The following is a 22,160-nucleotide window of genomic DNA, read 5'->3' as shown; positions in this document are numbered from 1 at the left end:
CTAATTTTGCTCATCTTTCGGGGTACTGTAGTCTATCCATTACAGTTGGCGGCCCAACCTTCCTCATGGCCGCCAGCTGGGTGCATAATGATCAGATGCTCTCAGCATTAATTAGTGTTAGGAGCATCAGGTACTTATGCACTTGGCTGGCGTCCGCAGGTGCACTCCTTAAATCATCACAGTTGAATACTGTGGCGGGGACGGCAGTATTTTATACTGCACTGTGGTATTTGGTGTTTTGTGCTGCACTATGGTATTGCAGGCCCCGCTTACTTCTGTTGTCCCTGCCTACATGTGTTGGCCTCTCTTACTTGTGTTGCCTGCTGAAGGCAGAAGGCCAATTAGGACCCACCTACAACATGGAGCCACTTTTAGTTTTTTTTTTTATTACCAGGGCCATTTTAAAGGCCCCCCAAATGCCCAGGCCCCTCATATACATTATACTTACCTGCTCCCCGACACCTGCGTCACTCCGGATCCCTGCACCGCCACCGCTGCATCTCCCTGTCGCGTGGATCAAAATATCTGGGGACGGTGTGGAGCTGATAGGGAGATGCAGCAGTGGACATGCAGGGACCCGGAGTGACGCGGGTGTCGGGAGCAGGTAAGTATAATGTATAGGAGGGGCCTGAGCATTGGAGGGAATATTTTAGACTTTGGATAACCCCTTTAAGTTCCCAGTCCGCCCCTTCAGTACAATGTACTGTATTTAGCCAAAGTTGTAAGTTTCAGCATACAAACCTGTAAAGTCATCTAGAGACAGGTAAGAAAAGCCATGCATCTTCTAGGGGTGAATGGGTTGACTTATATATTCTACATATTTTTGTTTTACAGATTTGTAAAGAAATTAATTACGTTGCAAACCTACTTGCTGATTTCATCCAAGACAGAGCAGGTATATCTCATGAGACATCATTAGTTATGTTCTCTCTTTTCTTGTGTGGTAATGATTTAGGGTATATTCACACTGTTATGATCTTGCAAAAATCGGTGCAAAAAATTCAATTTGACCTCACAGTGTAAATATACATTAAGGGGGTCATTTCCTATCAGATATACGCCAGTTGTCTGGCGTATAGCTGTCGCTGATTGCAGTGCAAAGGTTATTTGCGTCACAATCTGCGACTTTTCCCCACTCACCCCAGGTCTAAAAAAAAAGAGGGCGGGGGTGGGTGGGGAAGGTTTCCAGGCAAGGAAGCCGTCTTACATTTAGCACCAGCGCAGGAGTTATTAAGACCGGCGTTTTAGACCCCCTAAATGTTTTGCATAATGTTAATTGATGGTTGTGGTGCTGGCTGGCTTTGGTTTGGGTAACAATCCAGAAGATAAAGAACTTGGTCCATGGTGCCTGACAGGGCTGAAAGACCTCACTGCCACATAAGAAGACACCAATAAGAACATGGTAGGTGGGGTGCCATTTTGCATTGGTGCCAGAAATGTGGCCTCTGACTTGTCCAGTAGGGCTACGAAGAACTGTAATAATGATTGCAGAGTCACATCTTCTCAAACTTTCCTCTAGAAAACTTTCTGAGTTATGGAGATATTGGAATGAATATTGATATCACATCATTTCCCGTCATAAAAGAGAACTACATGGAGTCCTATCACAAGGTCAGTCATAATAAAAGGTCTAGGAGGTTAGATGGGTTTTCCCACAAATCAAATGTATCACTTGTACACAAGATACTAGAACAGGGGTCCCGAGTCCCCTGTCCCACCTCACAGCACAACTACAGTGAGGAGAAGTTTAAAGTCTACGTGATAATACTGCGCTCTTTTTTTATTCTGGTAGAGATGTCAACAGGTCAAAATAAATGACTTTGCTATGTCAAATGAGAAGAGGAATTAGATTATGTAAGAGATGGTGAAGGAAAAAAAGGTTAAGTATCTCAGGACTTAAAGGGAATCTGTCACATTGAACATGATGTTTGAGTTGCGGGCAGTATGTTATAGAGTGGGACGAGTTGAGAAGATTGATATATAGTTTTATGGAAAAAGATTCAGTAGAACTTGTAATTTATACATTTATATCCCTGCACATTCTGGGCTTTGCAGTCCAGGAGGCGGTCCTATCAGTGATTGACAGCCTTCAGTCTATGACTGTGTATACAGAGACAGCTGTCAGTCACTGATAGGACCTCCTCCTTGACTTCAAAGCCCAGAATGAGCAGGAACAAAAATTTATAAAATACAAGTTATAGAAAATCTTATGCCACAAAACTATATATCCATCTGCTCAGCTCCTCCTGCTCTATAACATGGCGCCTGCAGCTTACATTGCATTTTCATGGTGACAGGTTCCCTTTTATGGGGCACATTTAATTAGTGGTGATGAAACTGGGCATAAAAAAAACCTGTTACTTGCATCAATCAATACATTTGACCCCAATATTTTACTGTCAGTACAGATCCAGTTCAATAGTTTTAGCCTTCTTATTGGTTTATTATTTAGAGGATTTTAACAGGCTAGCATAGGGATTATATTTTGTAATGAAAAATTAATGTGAATACCCTATGGACACCTCTTGATACAACTTCTTGATAATAAAATTATACAACTGTCAGGCCATCTCTTGGGTTCTGAATATGGCAACAGACACATGTAGATACTGTGGTTACAGCTAAGCCAGTACTTGACCTCCCATACTCGTCTCATGACACTATGTATAATAGATAAGGTGCTGTAAGAAGGTTTTATACAGAGATTTCAGAATATGTACTGTATGTCATGGCTATGTTCAGTGCCCACTGCCATCGGGGACGGGCACGTGTGCCGCATCACTCACCTAGCATCTGCACAGGGCCAGCCACCAGACTTGTGTCCCATGCTGCAAGCTGCAGCTTGGCTGCTAGGTCTGTTTCTTTGTGTGTATTAGTGTCTATTCATTGAACCTCTTCCTGCAGCACTACAACAAATAATTCCCCTTTTTTCCTGGGTCCAGCTGTTTGACTAATGAGCTCATCATCCCTCCTATATTTGCTGGGCCATTTGATGCATCCCTTACCAGAGCAATAGATTATTTTTTGTTTCACTTGCTTCACGTGCCTGTTCACTGCACTGACCCTGACCCGCCTTCTCTGACTTCTAGAGTGTTTCTTGGATTCATACATACTCTGCCTGCACTGACCTCTGCCTGTTTTCTGACTATGTGTATTTTCTGATCCCTCAGTGCTTGGCACCGGTGTCTCTAACCCCAGTGGGTCATCAGCCAACTACATAGAGGCTATTCCAAGAGGTGGCGGCCTGCTGGCTCACCTGCAGTGAAGGCCAGATCCCTTTATAAGAGTTAGGGCTCATGGACACAAACGTATTTTCTTTCCGTGTCCGTTCCATTTTTTTTGCAGACCGTATGCAGAACCATTCATTTCAATGGGTCCGCAAAAAAAAAAACGGAAGTTACTCCGTTTGCATTCCGTTTCCGTATTTCCGTTCTGCAAAAAAATAGAACATGTCCTATTATTGTCCGCATTATGGACAAGGGGCCAGCTGTTTCGTTCCACGAAATACGGAATACACACGGACATCATCCCTATTTTTTGCGGATCCGTTTTTTGCGGACTGCAAAATACATACGGTCGTGTGCATGAGCCCTTAAAGAGTGAAAACCAGGGGACTGCCAGGATAATGCCCTCAGGGCTAGTTCAAGTCTAACTGTTTGGTTGGCACAGTGGATCCAAGCTCATCACCTATAACAATGTACTTGGGTATGGATTTATTTGGGACTAAAATGTTTACTTCTGGCCTCGTCCTGATACATGACCCAAGAGATTGGCTGAAAGCATATGTGTTATCAAGGATGCAGCCACACGGTCAGTCTACCTGATTCAGTTTTGGAAGCCAAAATCAGTAGTCGATCATAAAAGAAGAGAAAGCATAAAGGACAGATAAGACTTCTCTTTTTTGAATGTATTCCTTTTTTTGGCTTCCAAAACTGCATCAGGAAACCTGACCGTGTAGCTGTACCCTGAGGGTGCTGCCAAACATTCAGGGTTTTTTTTTATACAGTTATTGAAGCCAAAACCAGGAGTGGATAAAAAAAAGTGGAGAAGTACAGTGCTGCCCATAATTATTTATACTCCTGGCAAATTTTGACTTGAAGTTACTTTTATTCAACCAGCAAGTAATTTTTTGACGGGAAATGACATAGGTGTCTCCCAAAAGATAATAAGATGATGTACAAGAGGCATTATTGTGGAAAAAAACATTTCTCAGCTTTTATTTACATTTGAGCAAAAAGTGTCCAGTTGGCGTAAAAAAGGAGAAGCCTTCAGCCCAAAGAATACCATCCCCACTGTCAAACATGGTGGTGGGAACCTAATGCTTTGGGGGTGTTTTTCAGCCAATGGACCAGGGAACCTAATCACAGTAAACGGCACCATGAAAAAAGAGCAATACATGAGGATTCTCAACGACAACATCAGGCAGTCTGCAGAGAAACTTGGCCTTGGGCACCAGTGGACATTTCAGCATGACAATGACCCAAAACACACAGCAAAAGTGGTGAAGAAATGGTTAGCAGACAACATCATTAATGTTTTGGAGTGGCCCAGCCAGAGTCCAGACTTGAATCCGATTGAGAATCTGTGGAGGGAGCTAAAGATCAGGGTGATGGCAAGAAGACCCTCCAACCTGAAAGATTTGGAGCTCATTGCTAAAGATGAATGAGCAAAAATACCTGTGGAGACATTCAAAAAGCTGGTCTGCAATTATAGGAAGTGTTTAATTGCTGTAATAGCCAATAAAGGCTTTTCTATTGATTATTGAGAAGGGTATGAATAATTTTGGACTGGACACTTTTTGCTCAAATGTAAATAAAAGCTGCGAATTTTTTTTTCCCCACAATAATGCCTCTTACATCATCTTATTATCTTTTGGGAGACACCTATGTCAAAAATTACTTGCTGGTTGAATAAAAGTACGGTAACTTTAAAGGGCTTCTGTCACCCCACTAAAGTGATTTTTTTTTTTGGGGCTAGTTAAATTAGTTATATAGCGATATATGAAAATATAATTGTGTTACTCACATTGATCCAGCAGTTTATTCAAAAAACGAAGTTTTATCATATGCAAATTCGGTCTCTACCAGCAAGTAGGGCGGCTACTTGCTGGTAGCTGCTGCAGAAAACCGCCCCCTCGTCGTGTTGATTGACAGGGCCAGCCGGGATCTCCTCCTCCGGCCAGCCCTGTCGGCATTTCAAAAATCGCGCGCCTGTGTGGATTCGGCACAGGCGCTCTGAGATGAGGAGGCTCGTCTCCTCAGAACTCCCTCAGTGCGCCTGCGCCGATGACGTCTTCTATTTCGGTGATGTCATCGGCGCAGGCGCACTGAGGGAGTTCTGAGGAGACGAGCCTCCTCATCTCAGAGCGCCTGCGCCGAATGAACACAGGCGCGCAATTTTTGAAATGCCGACAGGGCTGGCCGGAGGAGGAGATCCCGGCTGGCCCTGTCAATCAACAAGAGGAGGGGGCGGATTTCTGCAGCAGCTACCAGCAAGTAGACGCCCTACTTGCTGGTAGAGACCGAATTTGCATATGATAAAACTTCGTTTTTTGAATAAACTGCTGGATCAATGTAAGTAACACAATTATATTTTCATATATCGCTATATAACTAATTTAACTAGCCCCAAAAAAAAAAATCACTTTAATGGGGTGACAGAAGCCCTTTAAGTCAAAATTTCCCGGGGGTATGAATAATTATGGGCAGCACTGTAGTATCTGTCCTTAATGCATTATCTCCTTTTAGGATCCAAAAACTGCATTAAAAAAACCTGAACGCGTGTCAGCACCCTCAGGGTATTAAAGGGTTTCTATCACTTCGTATGCCATAATTAGCTCTCAGACACTAGCGATCCGCTAGTGTCTGCTCTGGCCAACCATCCTAATATAAGAGCTTTTTGGGCAGCCGTTTTGCTAAAAAAATAACTTTTATAAATATGCTAATGAGCCTCTAGGTGCTATGTGGGCGTCATTAGCACCTAGAGGCTCCGTCTACCTTCATACACAGCCACCGCCCAGCGCGTCCCTCCAGCCCGCCCATCTCCTGATGAATGCGATCCTCCGTGTGACGCAACGGACGAATTCTCGCGCATGCGCCGTGCGCGGCTGTATTCGGCGCATGCGCAGAGAATGTCTGACCGCTTCCCTGCTCAGACATCTCCACTGCGCCTGCGCCGATGACGTCATAGTGCTCCAAGGATCAGGCGCAGTGGAGATGTCTGAGCAGGGAAGCGGTCAGACATTCTCTGCGCATGCGCCGAATACAGCCGCGCACGGCGCATGCGCGAGAATTCGTCCGTTGCGTCACACGGAGGATCGCATTCATCAGGAGATGGGCGGGCTGGAGGGACGCGCTGGGCGGTGGCTGTGTATGAAGGTAGACGGAGCCTCTAGGTGCTAATGACGCCCACATAGCACCTAGAGGCTCATTAGCATATTTATAAAAGTTATTTTTTTAGCAAAACGGCTGCCCCAAAACCTATCATATTAGGATGGTTGGCCAGAGCAGACACTAGCGGATCGCTAGTGTCTGAGAGCTAATTATGGCATACGAAGTGATAGAAACCCTTTAACCCCTCAATTTGTTTTATCCTGGTTAAAGCAACAATTACAGCTCCCGCTGGGTTTTTATTTATCTCTCAGACTTATATAAGGGTAACCTTGTCCTTCAAATACAAGAAAGAAGGAGATTAACCCATATATGACTAGGTAGATTTGTCTTTTAGGAGTCTGGGAAAGCTCGACAACAACCCATGTGGGAGCTATATTGCCTGAAAAGCCTGAATACATTTCTGACAGTTCAATGGTTTAAGAAATACTTTTTAAGAAATTTAGTTTTTGGGACACTGTACTTGGCCACAGTTCTGGTAATAGAAATGTTTATTGAGAATAATATTTGGGGATTATGATATTTCTTGTGTGCCTTCCTGTCTTCCCCAGGGTCTTCTGGCTTATAAGAACTTGACCGTTTCCTACAATGCCTCCACATTTGCCCCTTCACTTCTCACAGACAACAGGATGCTGTACTTCTGGTTTTCAGAGCAGGTCCTGGACTCTCTAGTTTTGGCATATTTCCTTGATCAGCATTTGGTCCTGACTCTTACCAGAGTCGAGCTACAGGTAAATCTAGAGAGCATTCATGCCTTTTTAATCATCTGTCTAGTAATGCAGTGATTTAGGTGTAGTTGATATATCATACTACATATTCAGATTTGTCACTCAAGAGTATGGGAACGTTGACTGACAAACACTGTAGGTGTTGTATTGGCAGCCATATTGGTTGCCACCATTTTTTCATAAATGGCCCTCAAAACTGAATAGGAGGCCATGTTTGCAAAAAGCCTTCATAGAAACTGTAATCTGCAATTTGTTTAGCCCCAGAAAGTAGTGATCAATATTGCTGTACAGAGGTTAGCAAATGAATGCCTGGTCCAAGTCTTGCAGTTTTCCAGGCATTACTATGTGTTGGAAAACTTAATTTTGTCAGGTTTGAGAATTTTAGGAGAATTGATTTTCTCATTGTGTTTTATGTATGCGAATATAATGAATTGGCGAATTAGATGAAACAATTCACTCATCGCTATTGCTATGTAATAAAGCTCCTACTCCGACCACAGACACTCATGACATATGGAAGATATGTCATAAATGACTGATAGGTTCCCACCTAACTGGAAATCCCCATTTAACAAATCAAAGTAAATGGTGATAGCCACGAAAGGGAGAAACTATAGCAGTTACAGGAATAGCCTAGCACAGTTTTCAGAAAGTGGACAACCCCTCTAAACTAAATCATAAAACACATTCAAACTGTTTCTGCAGTCCCGTGGTAAATGAAGTGAAAACATTTAACTTTTCTTTTTTGTATTAAGGATATCTTTAAGGATGATAATGAAGAGTCCCACCAGGAAATCCTACAGGAGGTAACTCAGAGTTTGTACAAACATTACAATGGGTATCTATGAAATGTCCTAGTATATATCATGTCACGGTCATAATTCACAAAAGCTGTATGCTGTATACTACAGCATGAGAGGCAACACAAGCTGATATGAGCTTTTAACAAAATTTTGACCTGAATGAAGAAATGTAGCTGAAGGGGGCAACCCTGGGCAGATTGCAGGACCCACTGAGCTTGGCGAGACCCATGGCATTATACGTAAACATGACCTATGCTTGTCTGGCCAAGGAAGGGGTAGATGTAGGGAACGCTGTGACTCAGCAGCATGGAACATTTGGATACCTGTTATACAAGGGATAAAAATCTCTAATTGTAAGATCAACCAATTTTTATATATGATCCAAAGGGTTTGGACAACTAATGGAAAAAAACTAATCCAGATCCAGAACTATTAAGATTATAATAGGAAGGCTATGAGAATAGTATCTGATGAAACAAATGCAATGCATTTGGAAAGTCTTCAGACCCTTTCACTTTTTTAGCTTTTTCTTATTCTGCAGCCTTGTGCTAAAATAAAAAAAAATGAAAGTTTTCCCCCATCATTCTTTTACTGAGGAGAGGCTCCTTTCTGGTCACTCTGACAATAAGCCCAGATTAGTGGAGTGCTACAGTGACGGTTGACCTTCTGGAAAGTTCTCCCATCTGCACAAAGGATCTTTGGATCTCAGCCAGAGTGACCATTGGTTCTTGGTCACTTCTCAGTCAATCAAGTCTCTATCATCAGCACATGGGAACAGTGATGGGTACATTGGTTGCACCTTTACACACAAATCTGCTCTTGGGGTGTTTCGAAGAGGCCTTCATTACATCAGAACACATCCATATATAGAGGCGGCCATATACATTAGTGTATGTCGGCAGAACCCCCGAGAACAGCCCCTTTTGGCCATTCTTCTGTACTCGTCCATATATTTATTCAGTGGAAGTCCACACTGCATGCCCAGTGAACTTGGACTGGGGGCTAATGCATCCTAATATCTACTTCATTGCATGTGAAAGACTGTTTAGCCATTGTCATATTGTCACTGGCGGATTGAAATTCAAAAAGGTAGTTGGTACATCACTAAATAACTTGCTAGAAAGAAGGTCTATGACCCGCACCTCACTGTCACAAAACTAACTGTTACATAAAAGGGGTCCACACACTTTTATTTTGCATAAGGACACATTTCAGTCTATGAGGGAAGGCTCTCAGGATCACTTGCTCTGGTGGGATCAGGGAACTATTTCTGTCTGATGCGCCTTGTACCCAACTAGATCATAGTGGTTGGCAGAGAAATGGCCAAAACTGGATGCTCACACGTTCTTACCTGAACCATGAGCTCCTTCATCCCAACCCTCACAGAAATATGGAATGACTTACTGTTATCTCTGCTCATGTGCGCACAGTGAGTTATTCTAAATTCAGTTTCCAGCGGAGCATGGCAACTGGTGCCCAGCACCTACAGTAGGTGTAAAACCAGCCTGCAGGAAGGGTAGCCTGCTGGAAGATACCTTGGACCACATGGGTGAGGACTAGGGGGTTAGGTCGATGACTCCACTGGGCAAAAAACCCACTGGCCATAAAATCTTTTTGCTGATATGCATTTTCCTTGTTTTACCTCATCACCATTATTAATGTGCTTGCTTTATTTTCTAGATTCTCCAAGAATGTCCAGCAAACCATATCGCTGCAAAAGTGTGGAGTCTCACAGCCCCGAGAATCAGAATTACGCCAAAGGGGACTATTGTTACCGCTTCTGTTGCTGCCCAAATTAACACCCCTTCCTCAGCAAATGTATACTTTGAAACGGTGAGTATGAGCACTAAACCGCATACAATCACTCACAAGCACCAAGGCAAATCAATGCTACTTTGAAAGGTCAATCACTTTATGTAAGGCAGAGACTACATTACTAGTCTGCAGCACAAAGTTCGTGTAGACTTTTTGTGTCATCTGAGCTACCGGCTTGTCAAGAGGATACAGTCAGGTCCATAAATATTGGGACATCGACACAATTCTAACATTGTTGGCTCTATACACCACCACAATGGATTTTAAATGAAACAAACAAGATGTGCTTTAACTGCAGACTGTCAGCTTTAATTTGAGGGTATTTACATCCAAATCAGGTGAACGGTGTAGGAATTACAACAGTTTGCATATGTGCCTCCCACTTGTTAAGGGGCCAAAAGTAATGGGACATAATAATCATCATAAATCAAACTTTCACTTTTTAATACTTGGTTGCAAATCCTTTGCAGTCAATTACAGCCTGAAGTCTGGAACGCATAGACTTCACCAGACGCTGGGTTTCATCCCTGGTGATGCTCTGCCAGGCCTCTACTGCAACTGTCTTCAGTTCCTGCTTGTTCTTGGGGCATTTTCCCTTCAGTTTTGTCTTCAGCAAGTGAAATGTATGCTCAATCGGATTAAGGTCAGGTGATTGACTTGGCTATTGCATAACATTCCACTTCTTTCCCTTAAAAAAAACTCTTTGGTTGCTTTTGCAGTATGCTTTGGGTCATTGTCCATCTGCACTGTGAAGCGCCGTCCAATGAGTTCTGAAGCATTTGGCTAAATATGAGCAGATAATATTGCCAGAAACACTTCAGAATTCATCCTGCTGCTTTTGTCAGCAGTCACATCATCAATAAATACAAGAGAACCAGTTCCATTGGCAGCCATACATGATCACGCCATGACACTACCACCACCATGCTTCATTGATGAGGTGGTATGCCTAGGATCATGAGCAGTTCCTTTCCTTCTCCCTACTCTTCTCTTCTCATCACTCTGGTACAAGTTGATCTTGGTCTTATCTGTCCATAGGATGTTGTTCCAGAACTGTAAAGGCTTTTTTAGATGTCGTTTGGCAAACTCTAATCTGGCCTTCCTGTTTTTGAGGCTCACCAATGGTTTACATCTTGTGGTGAACCCTCTGTATTCTCTCTGGTGAAGTCTTCTCTTGATTGTTGACTTTGACACACATACACCTACCTCCTGGAGAGTGTTCTTGATCTGGCCAACTGTTGTGAAGGGTGTTTTCTTCACCAGGGAAAGAATTCTTCGGTCATCCACCACGGTTGTTTTCCGTGGTCTTCCGGGTCTTTTGGTGTTGCTGAGCTCACCGATGCGTTCCTTCTTTTTAAGAATGTTCCAAACAGTTATTTTGGCCAGGCCTAATGTTTTTGCTATCTCTCTGATGGGTTTGTTTTGTTTTTTCAGCCTAATGATGGCTTGCTTCACTGATAGTGACAGCTCTTTGGATCTCATCTTGAGAGTTGACAGCAACTCTCAAGATGAAAATAGCACACTCGAAATGAACTCTGGACCTTTTATCTGCTCATTGGAATTGGGATAATGAGGGCATAACACACACCTGGCCATGGAACAGCCGAGAAGCCGATTGTCCCATTACTTTTGGTCCCTTAAAAAGTGGGAGGCACATATGCAAACTGCTGTAATTCCTGCACCGTTCACCTGATTTGGATGTAAATACCCTCAAATTAAAGCTGACAGTCTGCAGTTAAAGCACATCTTTGTTTCATTTCAAATCCATTGTGGTGGTGTATAGAGCCAAAAATGTTAGAATTGTGTTGATGTCCCAATATTTATGAACCTGACTGTATGTAGCCTACTGGATCATTGACACCTAGAAAAAAGATGTGTTATGCCACATTAATGTCACAAGTATATATGGTAGTTCCAGTCTCTCAAAGTTCCCCTGCCCCCTCAGCCAGTCAGCTGTGCTGGCACGTTCTGCATCAAACCATGCACAAAAGCCTCTAAAACTTGCTGTTTCAGAAATATATGTGATTTTTTGATACATCTCATGGATGAAAGAAAATTCCCTACAGAAGCAGTTGCATTGCCCTGGGATCAGTGAATACTGTCATCCTCAGCCACTTTGCATTGTACTGTATGATGATGGGCTACAGGGCTTCGATACAACCTTACATTTGAAATTAAAGACCAAGTGAGATCCAAGGAGCTCAACAAATTACACAGATTTATTTCCCTATAGCTTTAAAATAGAAAATGTTACATTTGTGTCTTCTTTCCAAGACGTATTATTGCTGCGGAATGAAATATGACGTGTTACCTGCCAATAAAGTCAATGGATCAATGTTTCTTCTTATTGCAGGACATTGTTACTGCTGTCCAGACCTCATATGCAGACAAAAAACTGATGTTGCACCCAACTGATCCTTTGTGAGTTGAATTTCAACCCATCCAACCAGTATACCTGCATTTAACCAGTAAACATCCATACAATCATATATATATCCTTACTAATCTAGAAATGCTTAGTATTTGATGCTAATGGGATAGTGCCCAATAGTCACAGCCAGGGGTGAACTAATTGTCTGAGCTACCGAGCAATAAGGGTCATGGGCCCCTTATCAACTTTTAGTACATTTTGTTTTATTCACTTGTTCAAATACTTTAATTCATTACAAATTTATTATGTGCATTTTAATTCACAGTAATTTTCACATTAGCGTTTAGCCTTTCCATTCTCCTGCTCCGCTATAGGAGCAGAAGAATGGAAAGGACGGATTCGGCACATAACTGAGCCGAACTGAGCCTATGGACCCCATAGACTATATTTTCCGCTCGGAGGAAGATTTTTGAAGCGGAGACAAAAGTCGTGCATGCAGGACTTTTGTCTCCGCTTCAAAAATCTTCCTCTGAGCAGAAACCTAACAGAGCCCATTATAGTCTATGAGGTCCATAGGCTCAGTTCGGCTCAGTTATCTGCTGAATCCGTCCTTTCCGTTCTTCTGCACCTATAACGGAGCAGGAGAACGGAAAGGCTGAACGCTAATGTAAACTCAGCCTTCAAAAAAATTATGCCGTGCAGGCCATCACTAGGGTACTGCCACTAAGGAGAGTTTTGTGAATTTATACAGAACTCAATGGAGGCTGTATAAACCTATATGCATAATGCAGTGAGGTCCCTCAGTGAAAGGTTTGAGATATATAAGAAAATATAGCTCTGACCCCCTATGAAGATACATGGTCCAATTCCTAATCCAGTTCCTAATACTCTGGGTCCCTAGGTAAGCCTATTGTCTGAATGGTCAGTTCCACCCTGGTTACAGAATACTTTTCTCTGATAAACACAATACAGCAGCACTTACTAATGCTATACTCACCATATAAATAAATATGAGGTACTAAGCAAATATATTTTGATCACAATTATTTGCGCCCATCCGCCACAGCAAGGTAAACTCTTTTAGATTGGACCCTACTCTGTGACTCCTCTCCTTTTGCCAATAGGCCAGAAATGAATAGACTTTGACATAAAGAGAGGGATTTATTACACCCTGCACTCAAGAATTCTTTTCGAAAAGTGGATGGGAGAGAGGGTGTAACTACCTATGTTAATTAGTCTCACTCCAGACTTATCTCCGTGGGGGATTTATTAGGCTAATTTCAGACAAGCGTGTCCTCTGTGTGGAAGCGTGATTTCCCGTTATGGACACTGCTCCTTTCACAGGACTGCACGGCATTATAATGATTTATAATGCTGTGTGTCTTTGTCTGACCTTGTATCTACTGAATTATACTGACATAATACATGTAGCCACGCCCACTTTCCCATCTCTTTTGCTTGCCTGAAATGAAGCCCTAAGACTGGCGTTCCCATACGCCAGTCTTGATCCCCTGTGTGCCAGACTAAGATGCATCTAAGTTATTAAGAGGCAGATGCCTCCTAATCAATTGGACACATTTCTGGCACATCTTGTGCACCAGAGACTCAAATCAAAACTTGAGCTATAACTTGTGCAAGTTTCAGGCGTAAGTTATATTAAATCTGGTGGGCAGGTCTGCTAACCCCCAACCCTTTTCTCTTATGGCGAGAGCCTCAAAAAGTGGCAAATTATAGAGCAAACTTGAAGTGCGTCATAATTTGCAACTTTTTGACGCCACTTAAGACACTATATAGACACTATAAATGTCCCTGTGTATTTTCACTGCGTTAGGTTTAAAGATGTTTCACATTTAACAATGCGCAATGTTTGATAGTCTCAAAGCACGCCAACGCAGACTTTAAATATTACCTTCGTAATAAATTCACTACAAAGTATTTTCATAATTTACTCATTATGATAACTGGTGGTTTAATACAAACTCTAACAGCACTTTTCTCTTTCTCTTGGTATCAGAGTTCATATTAAAAATGTCAGAAGTTCCCTGTCGGTTTCTTTGGTGAGTATATTAGGAACTACTAAGTTATAACTTTAACATGGTTTACCCATCTCAACTAAGGCTACTTTCACACTTGCGTTCGGAGCGGATTCGTCTGGTGTCTGCACAGACGGATCCGCTCCTATAATGCAGACGATGGTATCCATTCAGAACGGATCCGTCTGCATTATATTTCAGAAAAAATTCTAAGTCTGAAAGTTAGTCAGACGGATCCGTCCAGACTTTACATTGAAAGTCAATGGGGGACGGATCAGTTTGAAATTGCACCATATTGTGTCAACTTCAAACGGATCCGTCCCCATTGACTTACATTGTAAGTCTGGACGGATCCGTTTGGCTCCGCACGGCCAGGCGGACACCCGAACGCTGCAAGCTGCGTTCGGGTGTCCGCCTGCTGAGCGGAACGGAGGCCAAACGGTGCCATAGTGATGCATTCTGAGCGGATCCGCATCCACTCAGAATGCATTAGGGCAGTGCGGGGCCGCTTGTGAGAGCCTTCAAACGGAGCTCACAAGAGGAACCCCGAACGCAAGTGTGAAAGTAGCCTAATGTACACAATAAGTGGTGATATACATGATGAAGCAATGCAAAAAAAATCCTTTAGATAGTAAAAAACATTATTATTATTATTATTATTATTATTATTATTATATTAAATGGAAACTCTATTTAGAGAAAACTATGAATTTCCTGCTGTAATGATACATTGTAAATGCCCTTTAAAGGGGTTTTCCCATCTCAGACAATGGGGGCATATCACTACACCGAGAACAGAGCCCTGAAAGTTGTGGAGGGCGCACTGCGCATGCACAGCTGCCCTCCATTCATTTCTATGGGGGCGCCGAAAATATCTGAGGGGTGGCGCACCCATTCCCTACAATGGGGTGAGCGCTTGGTGGTGGCCATACCTGGGGAAACCTGGGGTCCTCCAGCCACCACATTCCTCGCTCCGTTCTCGGTGTAGGTGTGGGGTCCAGAGGTGGCACCCGCACTCATCAAATTTTCTTTTCACATAGCCAAATGTGGGCTTATTTTTGCAGGACATGTTGTATTTTTTAATGGTACCATTTCATTTACTATATTGTTTAAAGAGTAACTAAACCTTTGAGTAAAATTTTAATAAGATGTCCCTAATGCCCTAATAAAACTTTTTCTAATGTACTTTATTAATTAATTTTGTATTTTTATTATGCTTTTTCCTCCCTAAAGCAAACCATTCCCTGTGTGCTTTTCTCTGTACACCTCTGACTGCTCAGCGGGGTATGGAGTACAGACTGTGAAATTTATGAATGGGGCCACAGCATGGTGAGTATGGGCAGGAGCGCATATTACTGCTCCTGCCCGTGCCCCCGGAGGTTTACTAACTCCTGGCATAGCACATAGGTACCCTGTAACAATATGCTATGCCAGGATTAGGTGAGTGAAGCGGGCTCTTAGCTTAACGAAGCAGGAACTCGCTCCACTCAGCTAATCCTGGCATAGCACATGGGTACAGGGTACTCATGTGCTATGCCAGGAGTTAGTAAACCTTCGGGGGGCTCGGGTAGGAGCAGCAATATGCGCTCCTGTCCGTACTCCCTGCTTATGTGGCCCCATTCATAAAATCCACAGAACTAAGTTTTAAGCGCACAGGGAGGAAAAAGTATAATAAAAATACAAAATAATTAATAAAGTATATTAGAAAAAGTTTTATTAGGGCATTAGGGACATCTTATTAAAATTTGACACAAAGGTTTAGTTACTCTTTAATGGAAAACAGGAAAAAAATCTCTGTGAGGTGAAATTAATAAAAAATTAAATTCCACTAAGTTTTTTGGGGTTTTGATATTACAGTTTTGGGTGTTTTGTTATTGTTACTGTTGGGTGTTTTGTTATTGTGCCCACTATGTGCTAAAAATGACATAACGTCCTTATTCTGCAGGTCAGTACAATTACAGCAATATCAAATTTCTTTAGTCTTTATTGTGTTTTACTTTTTTATAAAAAAAATAACCTTTCAGACATAATTTGAATCAGCATTTTCTGGCACCTATAACTTTTTAAATTTCCACCTACAGAGCTGTATGAGGGCTTATTTTTTGCAAGGCGAACTATACTTTTTATTGGTACCATTTTGGGGTATTATGACTTTTTGATTACTTACAACTTTTTGACTTTATTCTTTTTTTTTTGTGGGAGACAAGGTGACTAGCAAAAAAAAGAAAAATAGCAAATTGTGCATTTTCTTTTTTCTGTTACAATGTTCACCATGCAGGAAAAATATTTTGAAAGTTTGGACATTTTCGGATGAAACAATGCATGATTTTCAGATACATCAATGTTATGTTTATTTTTTTATTGTTTTTTTTTATATTTTATATTCTGTTTTATTTATTTATTTTTACTTTTCTTCACTTGTTACACTTTAATTTGATCGCTTGTCTCAAAGAATGAAATAGAATACTATTGCAGTCTATGGGATTTTCACAGACTGTGCCTCAGGCACGGCTCTTCAGGCAGTTATGCCTGGAAACCTTCACAAGGCCCCAGGCTGTCATAGTAACCAATCTGAGCCCTGTAATTTTGCTGCAAAGCTTAAATCGGAGGAAAGATGGAGCCTCCACTGACATTGGGCTTCCTGCTCCGTGCAGAGCTTCCTTGCAGAAATAAACATGGAGAACCTAGACATATAAAGTCTATGCACAGTCTGGAAACAGGTTAGAGAGCCTTCACACAGGCCCATGGAAACTACATGGGGGACGAACAATTAATGCTCATTTATTGGCTGATCTTATGAGCGTACATCCGCTTGATCCATTTATCTGCACAGTTTCCTAACCCACAGCTGGCTATGACGCCACTGGATCTCCACATGGCTGTTTACACCCATCAGTATCTAAATGTAGTTTATTCTGCAGTTCTGGTCCCAGCTGCTAGATTTATTTTATTGCATTCAATGTGGTTACTTTTAGTACCGTATGGATCAGCCTGTAACTTAGACACTATGTAATGTATATTTCATCTACAGGATAAAGAACAGATGAGTCAATTTCTCCAAACTGTGGTGTCTGAATTTGGAATTCCAGCTATAGTGAAGCGTAAGTCTGGAGTAACAGTAATTGCATGACATATACTGTATAGAACAGGAATGCCCAACCTGCGGCTCTCCAGCTGTCGCAAAACTACAACTCCCAGCATGGCCGGACAGCCTACAGCTATCAGCCTATAGCAGGGCATGGTGGGAGTTGTAGTTTTGCAACAGCTGGAGGGCCGCAGGTTGAGCATTCCTGGTATAGAACAAGAATTTTTTTTTTGGCATACCAACTGAATATATGGCAAATGCCTTATAGGTGGAGACTGAATGAGTAAAAAATCTATAGTGTTTACAGTAGCATCAAAGTTGATGAGAATGTCACAAATCTCATTCACATGTTGCAGACATTTTCCGCAACAAAATCCACCCATAACTTTACATATGGAGCAGTTTTAAGTTGCGGATTTTACTATTTGCTATGCAAAGGTTGAAATTTGCAGCAAAACCACTGCAAAATCTGCATCATAGACAGAAAATCAACAAATTCATTATTGGTGCGGAGTTTGCTTGGAAATTCCCTTAGAAATCAATAGGAGGATTAAAAAACACATCAGAATCTGCATCAAAACAATTTTGAACAAAAAAAAGGGGACAGGAATAGAAAGACAACAGACCAGAAAGAGCGAAAAAGGAAGGAAGGGCCAAGAGAGATAAACAAGAGCCTCATATCCTATGTAGCGAGAAGAAGTTTATAGTCTTGGGTAGTTTGAAATGTCATCCAACCTTTCCATGTCTTAAGAAACGTATTTTCAGTGTTCATTAGCGAAGCGGTTAGATCCTCCATCCTCATTATTTCCTGAATTTTACCCAGCCACAGAGACATCGTAGGCACAGTCGTCTGCCTCCAAAGGCATGGGATACATGCCCGAGCAGCATTGACCAAATGTCGTATCACAGATTTTTTATAAGTCACCATGGATAGGTCGCACTGGTGGAGCAGGAAGAATGCTGGTGATTTCAGGAGGTCAACTGTGGTAAATTTGGACGTGACTTGCCACACCTTATCCCAAAATTGTGTTAGTGCCCGGCATTCCCAAAAGATGTGTAACAAGGTCCCCCTGGTTTCACCACAGCGCCAGCATAGTGGAGACACTGTAGGGAATATGGCATTCAACCTGGTGGAGAGAGTAGTTTAAACCCTGCTTCCTGTATGTTACTAGCTATAGAGGTCTTATGTGTGCACGAATAAATCCTGTCTTTCTGCTCGGTCGTGAACGTCACTCCCAGGTCCTGTTCCCATTGTGTCATGTATTTCGGGGGGGGATCGCACATTGCAGGTGTCCGTGTTTTGCGGATCCGCAAAACACTTACGGACGTGTGAATGGACCCTTACTGCAGACTGCTAGAAATTCATATATAACTTCAAGTAGGAATGACACAACATAGAGCCATAAGAAAAGATGCTCCAGAATTGTTATTACATGGGGAATGTATGAAGCTATTAAAACAGACATGTCAGGAGAGGTGAAAGGTCCTCTTTAAACACGATGCTCTTTACCTTGGATGGGACTGTCTCACAATGGTACAAAAGAGGCCGGTTGTCACCATTTCAGTACAGAACAAGGTATATTATTGATTATTTTCATCTTCATTATTTCCTGTTTTCAGTGATATACCATTTTATTACAAGAGTATTTTTGCAGGTTTGGAGCCAGCGTTGACCTCCCTGATGGACAGTAAAGGACTATATTTATTTGAAATTATAAATCCTGAAATAATCCCACAAGAGGTAAGTGCAATATAACAATCTGTTTCACATGATACAAAAAAGTATTAAAGGGCTTGTTCAAGATTTAAAAGAAAGCCACTCTTGTCCATGGGGTGTGTCTGGTATTGCAGCTTCACTTGAAGGGGTTGTGCCAAGATATAAACGTGCACCCTATCCAGAGGGTAGGGAATAAGGATCTGACCAAACGCTGGGATTCCTACGACCCATAGAACAGGTGTCCCGAATACTTTTAGGGTTTCCCTTTGATGACTAATTTATTCTGTGGCTCCGTACAATCATGGCAATACAAACTTTTAGTAAATTTAGTTTTTCTTAAATATAAAAAAAAAAAAATTGATTTGTGTTGACATATTCTGACTCCCAGAACTTTAATTTTTTTTTTGCCAGATAGAACTTTCGGGTTCAGCATATCACTATTATTCTTATTTATTAATATATATATATATATATATATATATATACTGCTCAAAAAAATAAAGGGAACACTTAAACAACACAATGTAACTCCAAGTCAATCACACTTCTGTGAAATCAAACTGTCCACTTAGGAAGCAACACTGAGTGACAATCAATTTCACATGCTGTTGTGCAAATGGGATAGACAACTGGTGGAAATTATAGGCAATTAGCAAGACACCCCCAATAAAGGAGTGGTTCTGCAGGTGGTGACCTGACCACTTCTCAGTTCCTATGCTTCCTGGCTGATGTTTTGGTCACTTTTGAATGCTGCCGGTGCTTTCACTCTAGTGGTAGCATAAGATGGAGTCTACAACCCACACAAGTGGCTCAGGTAGTGCAGCTTATCCAGGATGGCACATCAATGCGAGCTGTGGCAAGAAGGTTTGCTGTGTCTGTCAGCGTAGTGTCTAGAGCATGGAGGCGCTACCAGGAGACAGGCCAGTACATCAGGAGACGTGGAGGAGGCCGTAGGAGGGCAACAACCCAGCAGCAGGACCGCTACCTCCGCCTTTGTGCAAGGAGGAACAGGAGGAGCACTGCCAGAGCTATGCAAAATGACTTCCAGCAGGCCACAAATGTGCATGTGTCTGCTCAAATGGTCAGAAACAGACTCCATGAGGGTGATATGAGGGCCCGACGTCCACAGGTGGGGGGTTGTGCTTACAGCCCAACACCGTGCAGGACGTTTGGCATTTGCCAGAATACACCAAGATTGGCAAATTCGCCACTGGCGCCCTGTGCTCTTCACAGATGAAAGCAGGTTCACACTGAGCACATGTGACAGACGTGACAGAGTCTTGAGACGCAGTGGAGAACGTTCTGCTGCAACATCCTCCAGCATGACCGGTTTGGCATTGGGTCAGTAATGGTGTGGGGTGGCATTTCTTTGGAGGGCCGCACAGCCCTCCATGTGCTCGCCAGAGGTAGCCTGACTGCCATTAGGTACCGAGATGAGATCCTCAGACCCCTTGTGAGACCATATGCTGGTGCGGTTGGCCCTGGGTTCCTCCTAATGCAAGACAATGCTAGACCTCATGTGGCTGGAGTGTGTCAGCAGTTCCTGCAAGACGAAGGCATTGATGCTGTGGACTGGCCCGCCCGTTCCCCAGACCTGAATCCAATTGAGCACATCTGGGACATCATGTCTCGCTCTATCCACCAACGTCACGTTGCACCACAGACTGTCCAGGAGTTGGCAGATGCTTTAGTCCAGGTCTGGGAGGAGATCCCTCAGGAGACCGTCCGCCACCTTATCAGGAGCATGCACAGGCGTTGTAGGGAGGTCATACAGGCACGTGGAGGCCACACACACTACTGAGCCTCATTTTGACTTGTTTTAAGGACATTACATCAAAGTTGGATCAGCCTGTAGTGTGTTTTTCCACTTTAATTTTGAGGGTGACTCAAAATCCAGACCTCCATGGGTTGAAAAATTTGATTTCCATTTTTTTTATTTTTGTGTGATTTTGTTGTCAGCACATTCAACTATGTAAAGAACAAAGTATTTCAGAAGAATATTTAATTAATTCAGATCTAGGATGTGTTATTTTTGTGTTCCCTTTATTTTTTTGAGCAGTATACTATGTTACTATATATATATATATATATATATATATATATAATCCCCAAAAAACGGACAGCACATCCATTTATATATTTTTACTTTTTCTTTGAGTCCTCTTGGGGGTTTGAACCATTGACTGTACTATCGTTTGTACTCTACACAGTTATACTTCTCCCTCTATCTAAACACTGAGATGCTGCAGTCGTTATTGACTGAAGCATCTGAGAGGTTACATGACCTGGTTGTGAATATAACACAACTACCACCCGCTGCTCAGCTCTTGAGCCTGCTCCTCACATTGTCATCATGACATACATGAGGCTAAATTGTAATGTCAGACAGGGTCCACGGACAAGAGTGCTGCTGTTTATGGGAATAAAAACAGACACTTTTTTGAATACATGTATGGGCTTGGTCACCCAGAGGCAGAAATGCTTTTTGTGAGTGGTCTGCACCTTGGCTTATACCTGGGGACTTCATCCCTCTTTGACATGCATGTGGCTTAATAGCGCATTTTGGGAAAGGGTTGTCTTCATAAGTGTGACCTATATTGTGCCATGAATGTATCACGTTGGTTAACTATCATATAAATTCTAAGTTAGGGCAATGTGACTATTTTATACAAGATTTATCAGTCTTAAAGTTTTATTTCTTCTGTCTCTTAAGGGTTATTTAATAGTGCAGCTGGATTTTGGATTTCCTCATCATTTGCTGGTGGATTTCCTGAAAAGGACCCTGTAGAAGATGAATCAAAGACCAATGTAACCGTAGCATCACAATATTTGAGCTGTGCTCCTTCAGTGCTACAAAATGATTTAAAGGCCATCCAATAATAAAAATCAGCCAGTAACATTACAAGTAACATTATTTGCCTATTTGCTTGTGTTATCACTACTCATGCATTTACCTGGTCTTACAGGGTTGTGTACTTGGCTATCTACATAGAAGTGAATGGAGCGGCGGCACACTTCCGACCAGCCACTCGGTCCATTTCAGTGTGGCTCCACACGGTGCCATAACTAAAAATGACAGCAAATTTTTGAACAACCCCCCCCCCCCCCCCCAGAAGCTTCTTCACAACCTCCTCCTCCCATGCTACCCCCACTCCTGTGGCTAGTCAAGATAACTAGGCCCAGTAGCTGCTCTGTCTGTTTCCTACAGTTTCCCTGTAT

At 42.4% G+C, this 22,160-nt stretch overlaps 1 protein-coding gene across 1 annotated transcript in view; it reads left to right on the top strand.

The window, feature by feature from the left end:
- The window catches only part of LOC120980304 (cholesteryl ester transfer protein), a 43,622-nt gene extending 21,772 nt beyond the window's left edge, over positions 1 to 21,850 (top strand). The window contains exons 7-16 of the mRNA XM_040409328.1: positions 835 to 895; positions 1,520 to 1,611; positions 6,941 to 7,120; positions 7,873 to 7,923; positions 9,601 to 9,753; positions 12,089 to 12,156; positions 14,121 to 14,163; positions 17,171 to 17,240; positions 18,880 to 18,965; positions 21,655 to 21,850. Of these exons, the coding sequence (XP_040265262.1) occupies positions 835 to 895; positions 1,520 to 1,611; positions 6,941 to 7,120; positions 7,873 to 7,923; positions 9,601 to 9,753; positions 12,089 to 12,156; positions 14,121 to 14,163; positions 17,171 to 17,240; positions 18,880 to 18,965; positions 21,655 to 21,729 (879 nt within the window). The 3' untranslated portion in view covers positions 21,730 to 21,850. The remainder of the gene's footprint in view (positions 1 to 834; positions 896 to 1,519; positions 1,612 to 6,940; positions 7,121 to 7,872; positions 7,924 to 9,600; positions 9,754 to 12,088; positions 12,157 to 14,120; positions 14,164 to 17,170; positions 17,241 to 18,879; positions 18,966 to 21,654) is intronic.
- The last annotated feature ends 310 nt before the right edge of the window (positions 21,851 to 22,160 follow it).

This window comes from Bufo bufo, chromosome 10 (assembly GCF_905171765.1).
Source record: "Bufo bufo chromosome 10, aBufBuf1.1, whole genome shotgun sequence".
NCBI lineage: Eukaryota > Metazoa > Chordata > Amphibia > Anura > Bufonidae > Bufo > Bufo bufo.
Note: the sequence above shows the minus strand (reverse complement) of the source record. Positions and strands in the feature narration are given on the sequence as shown.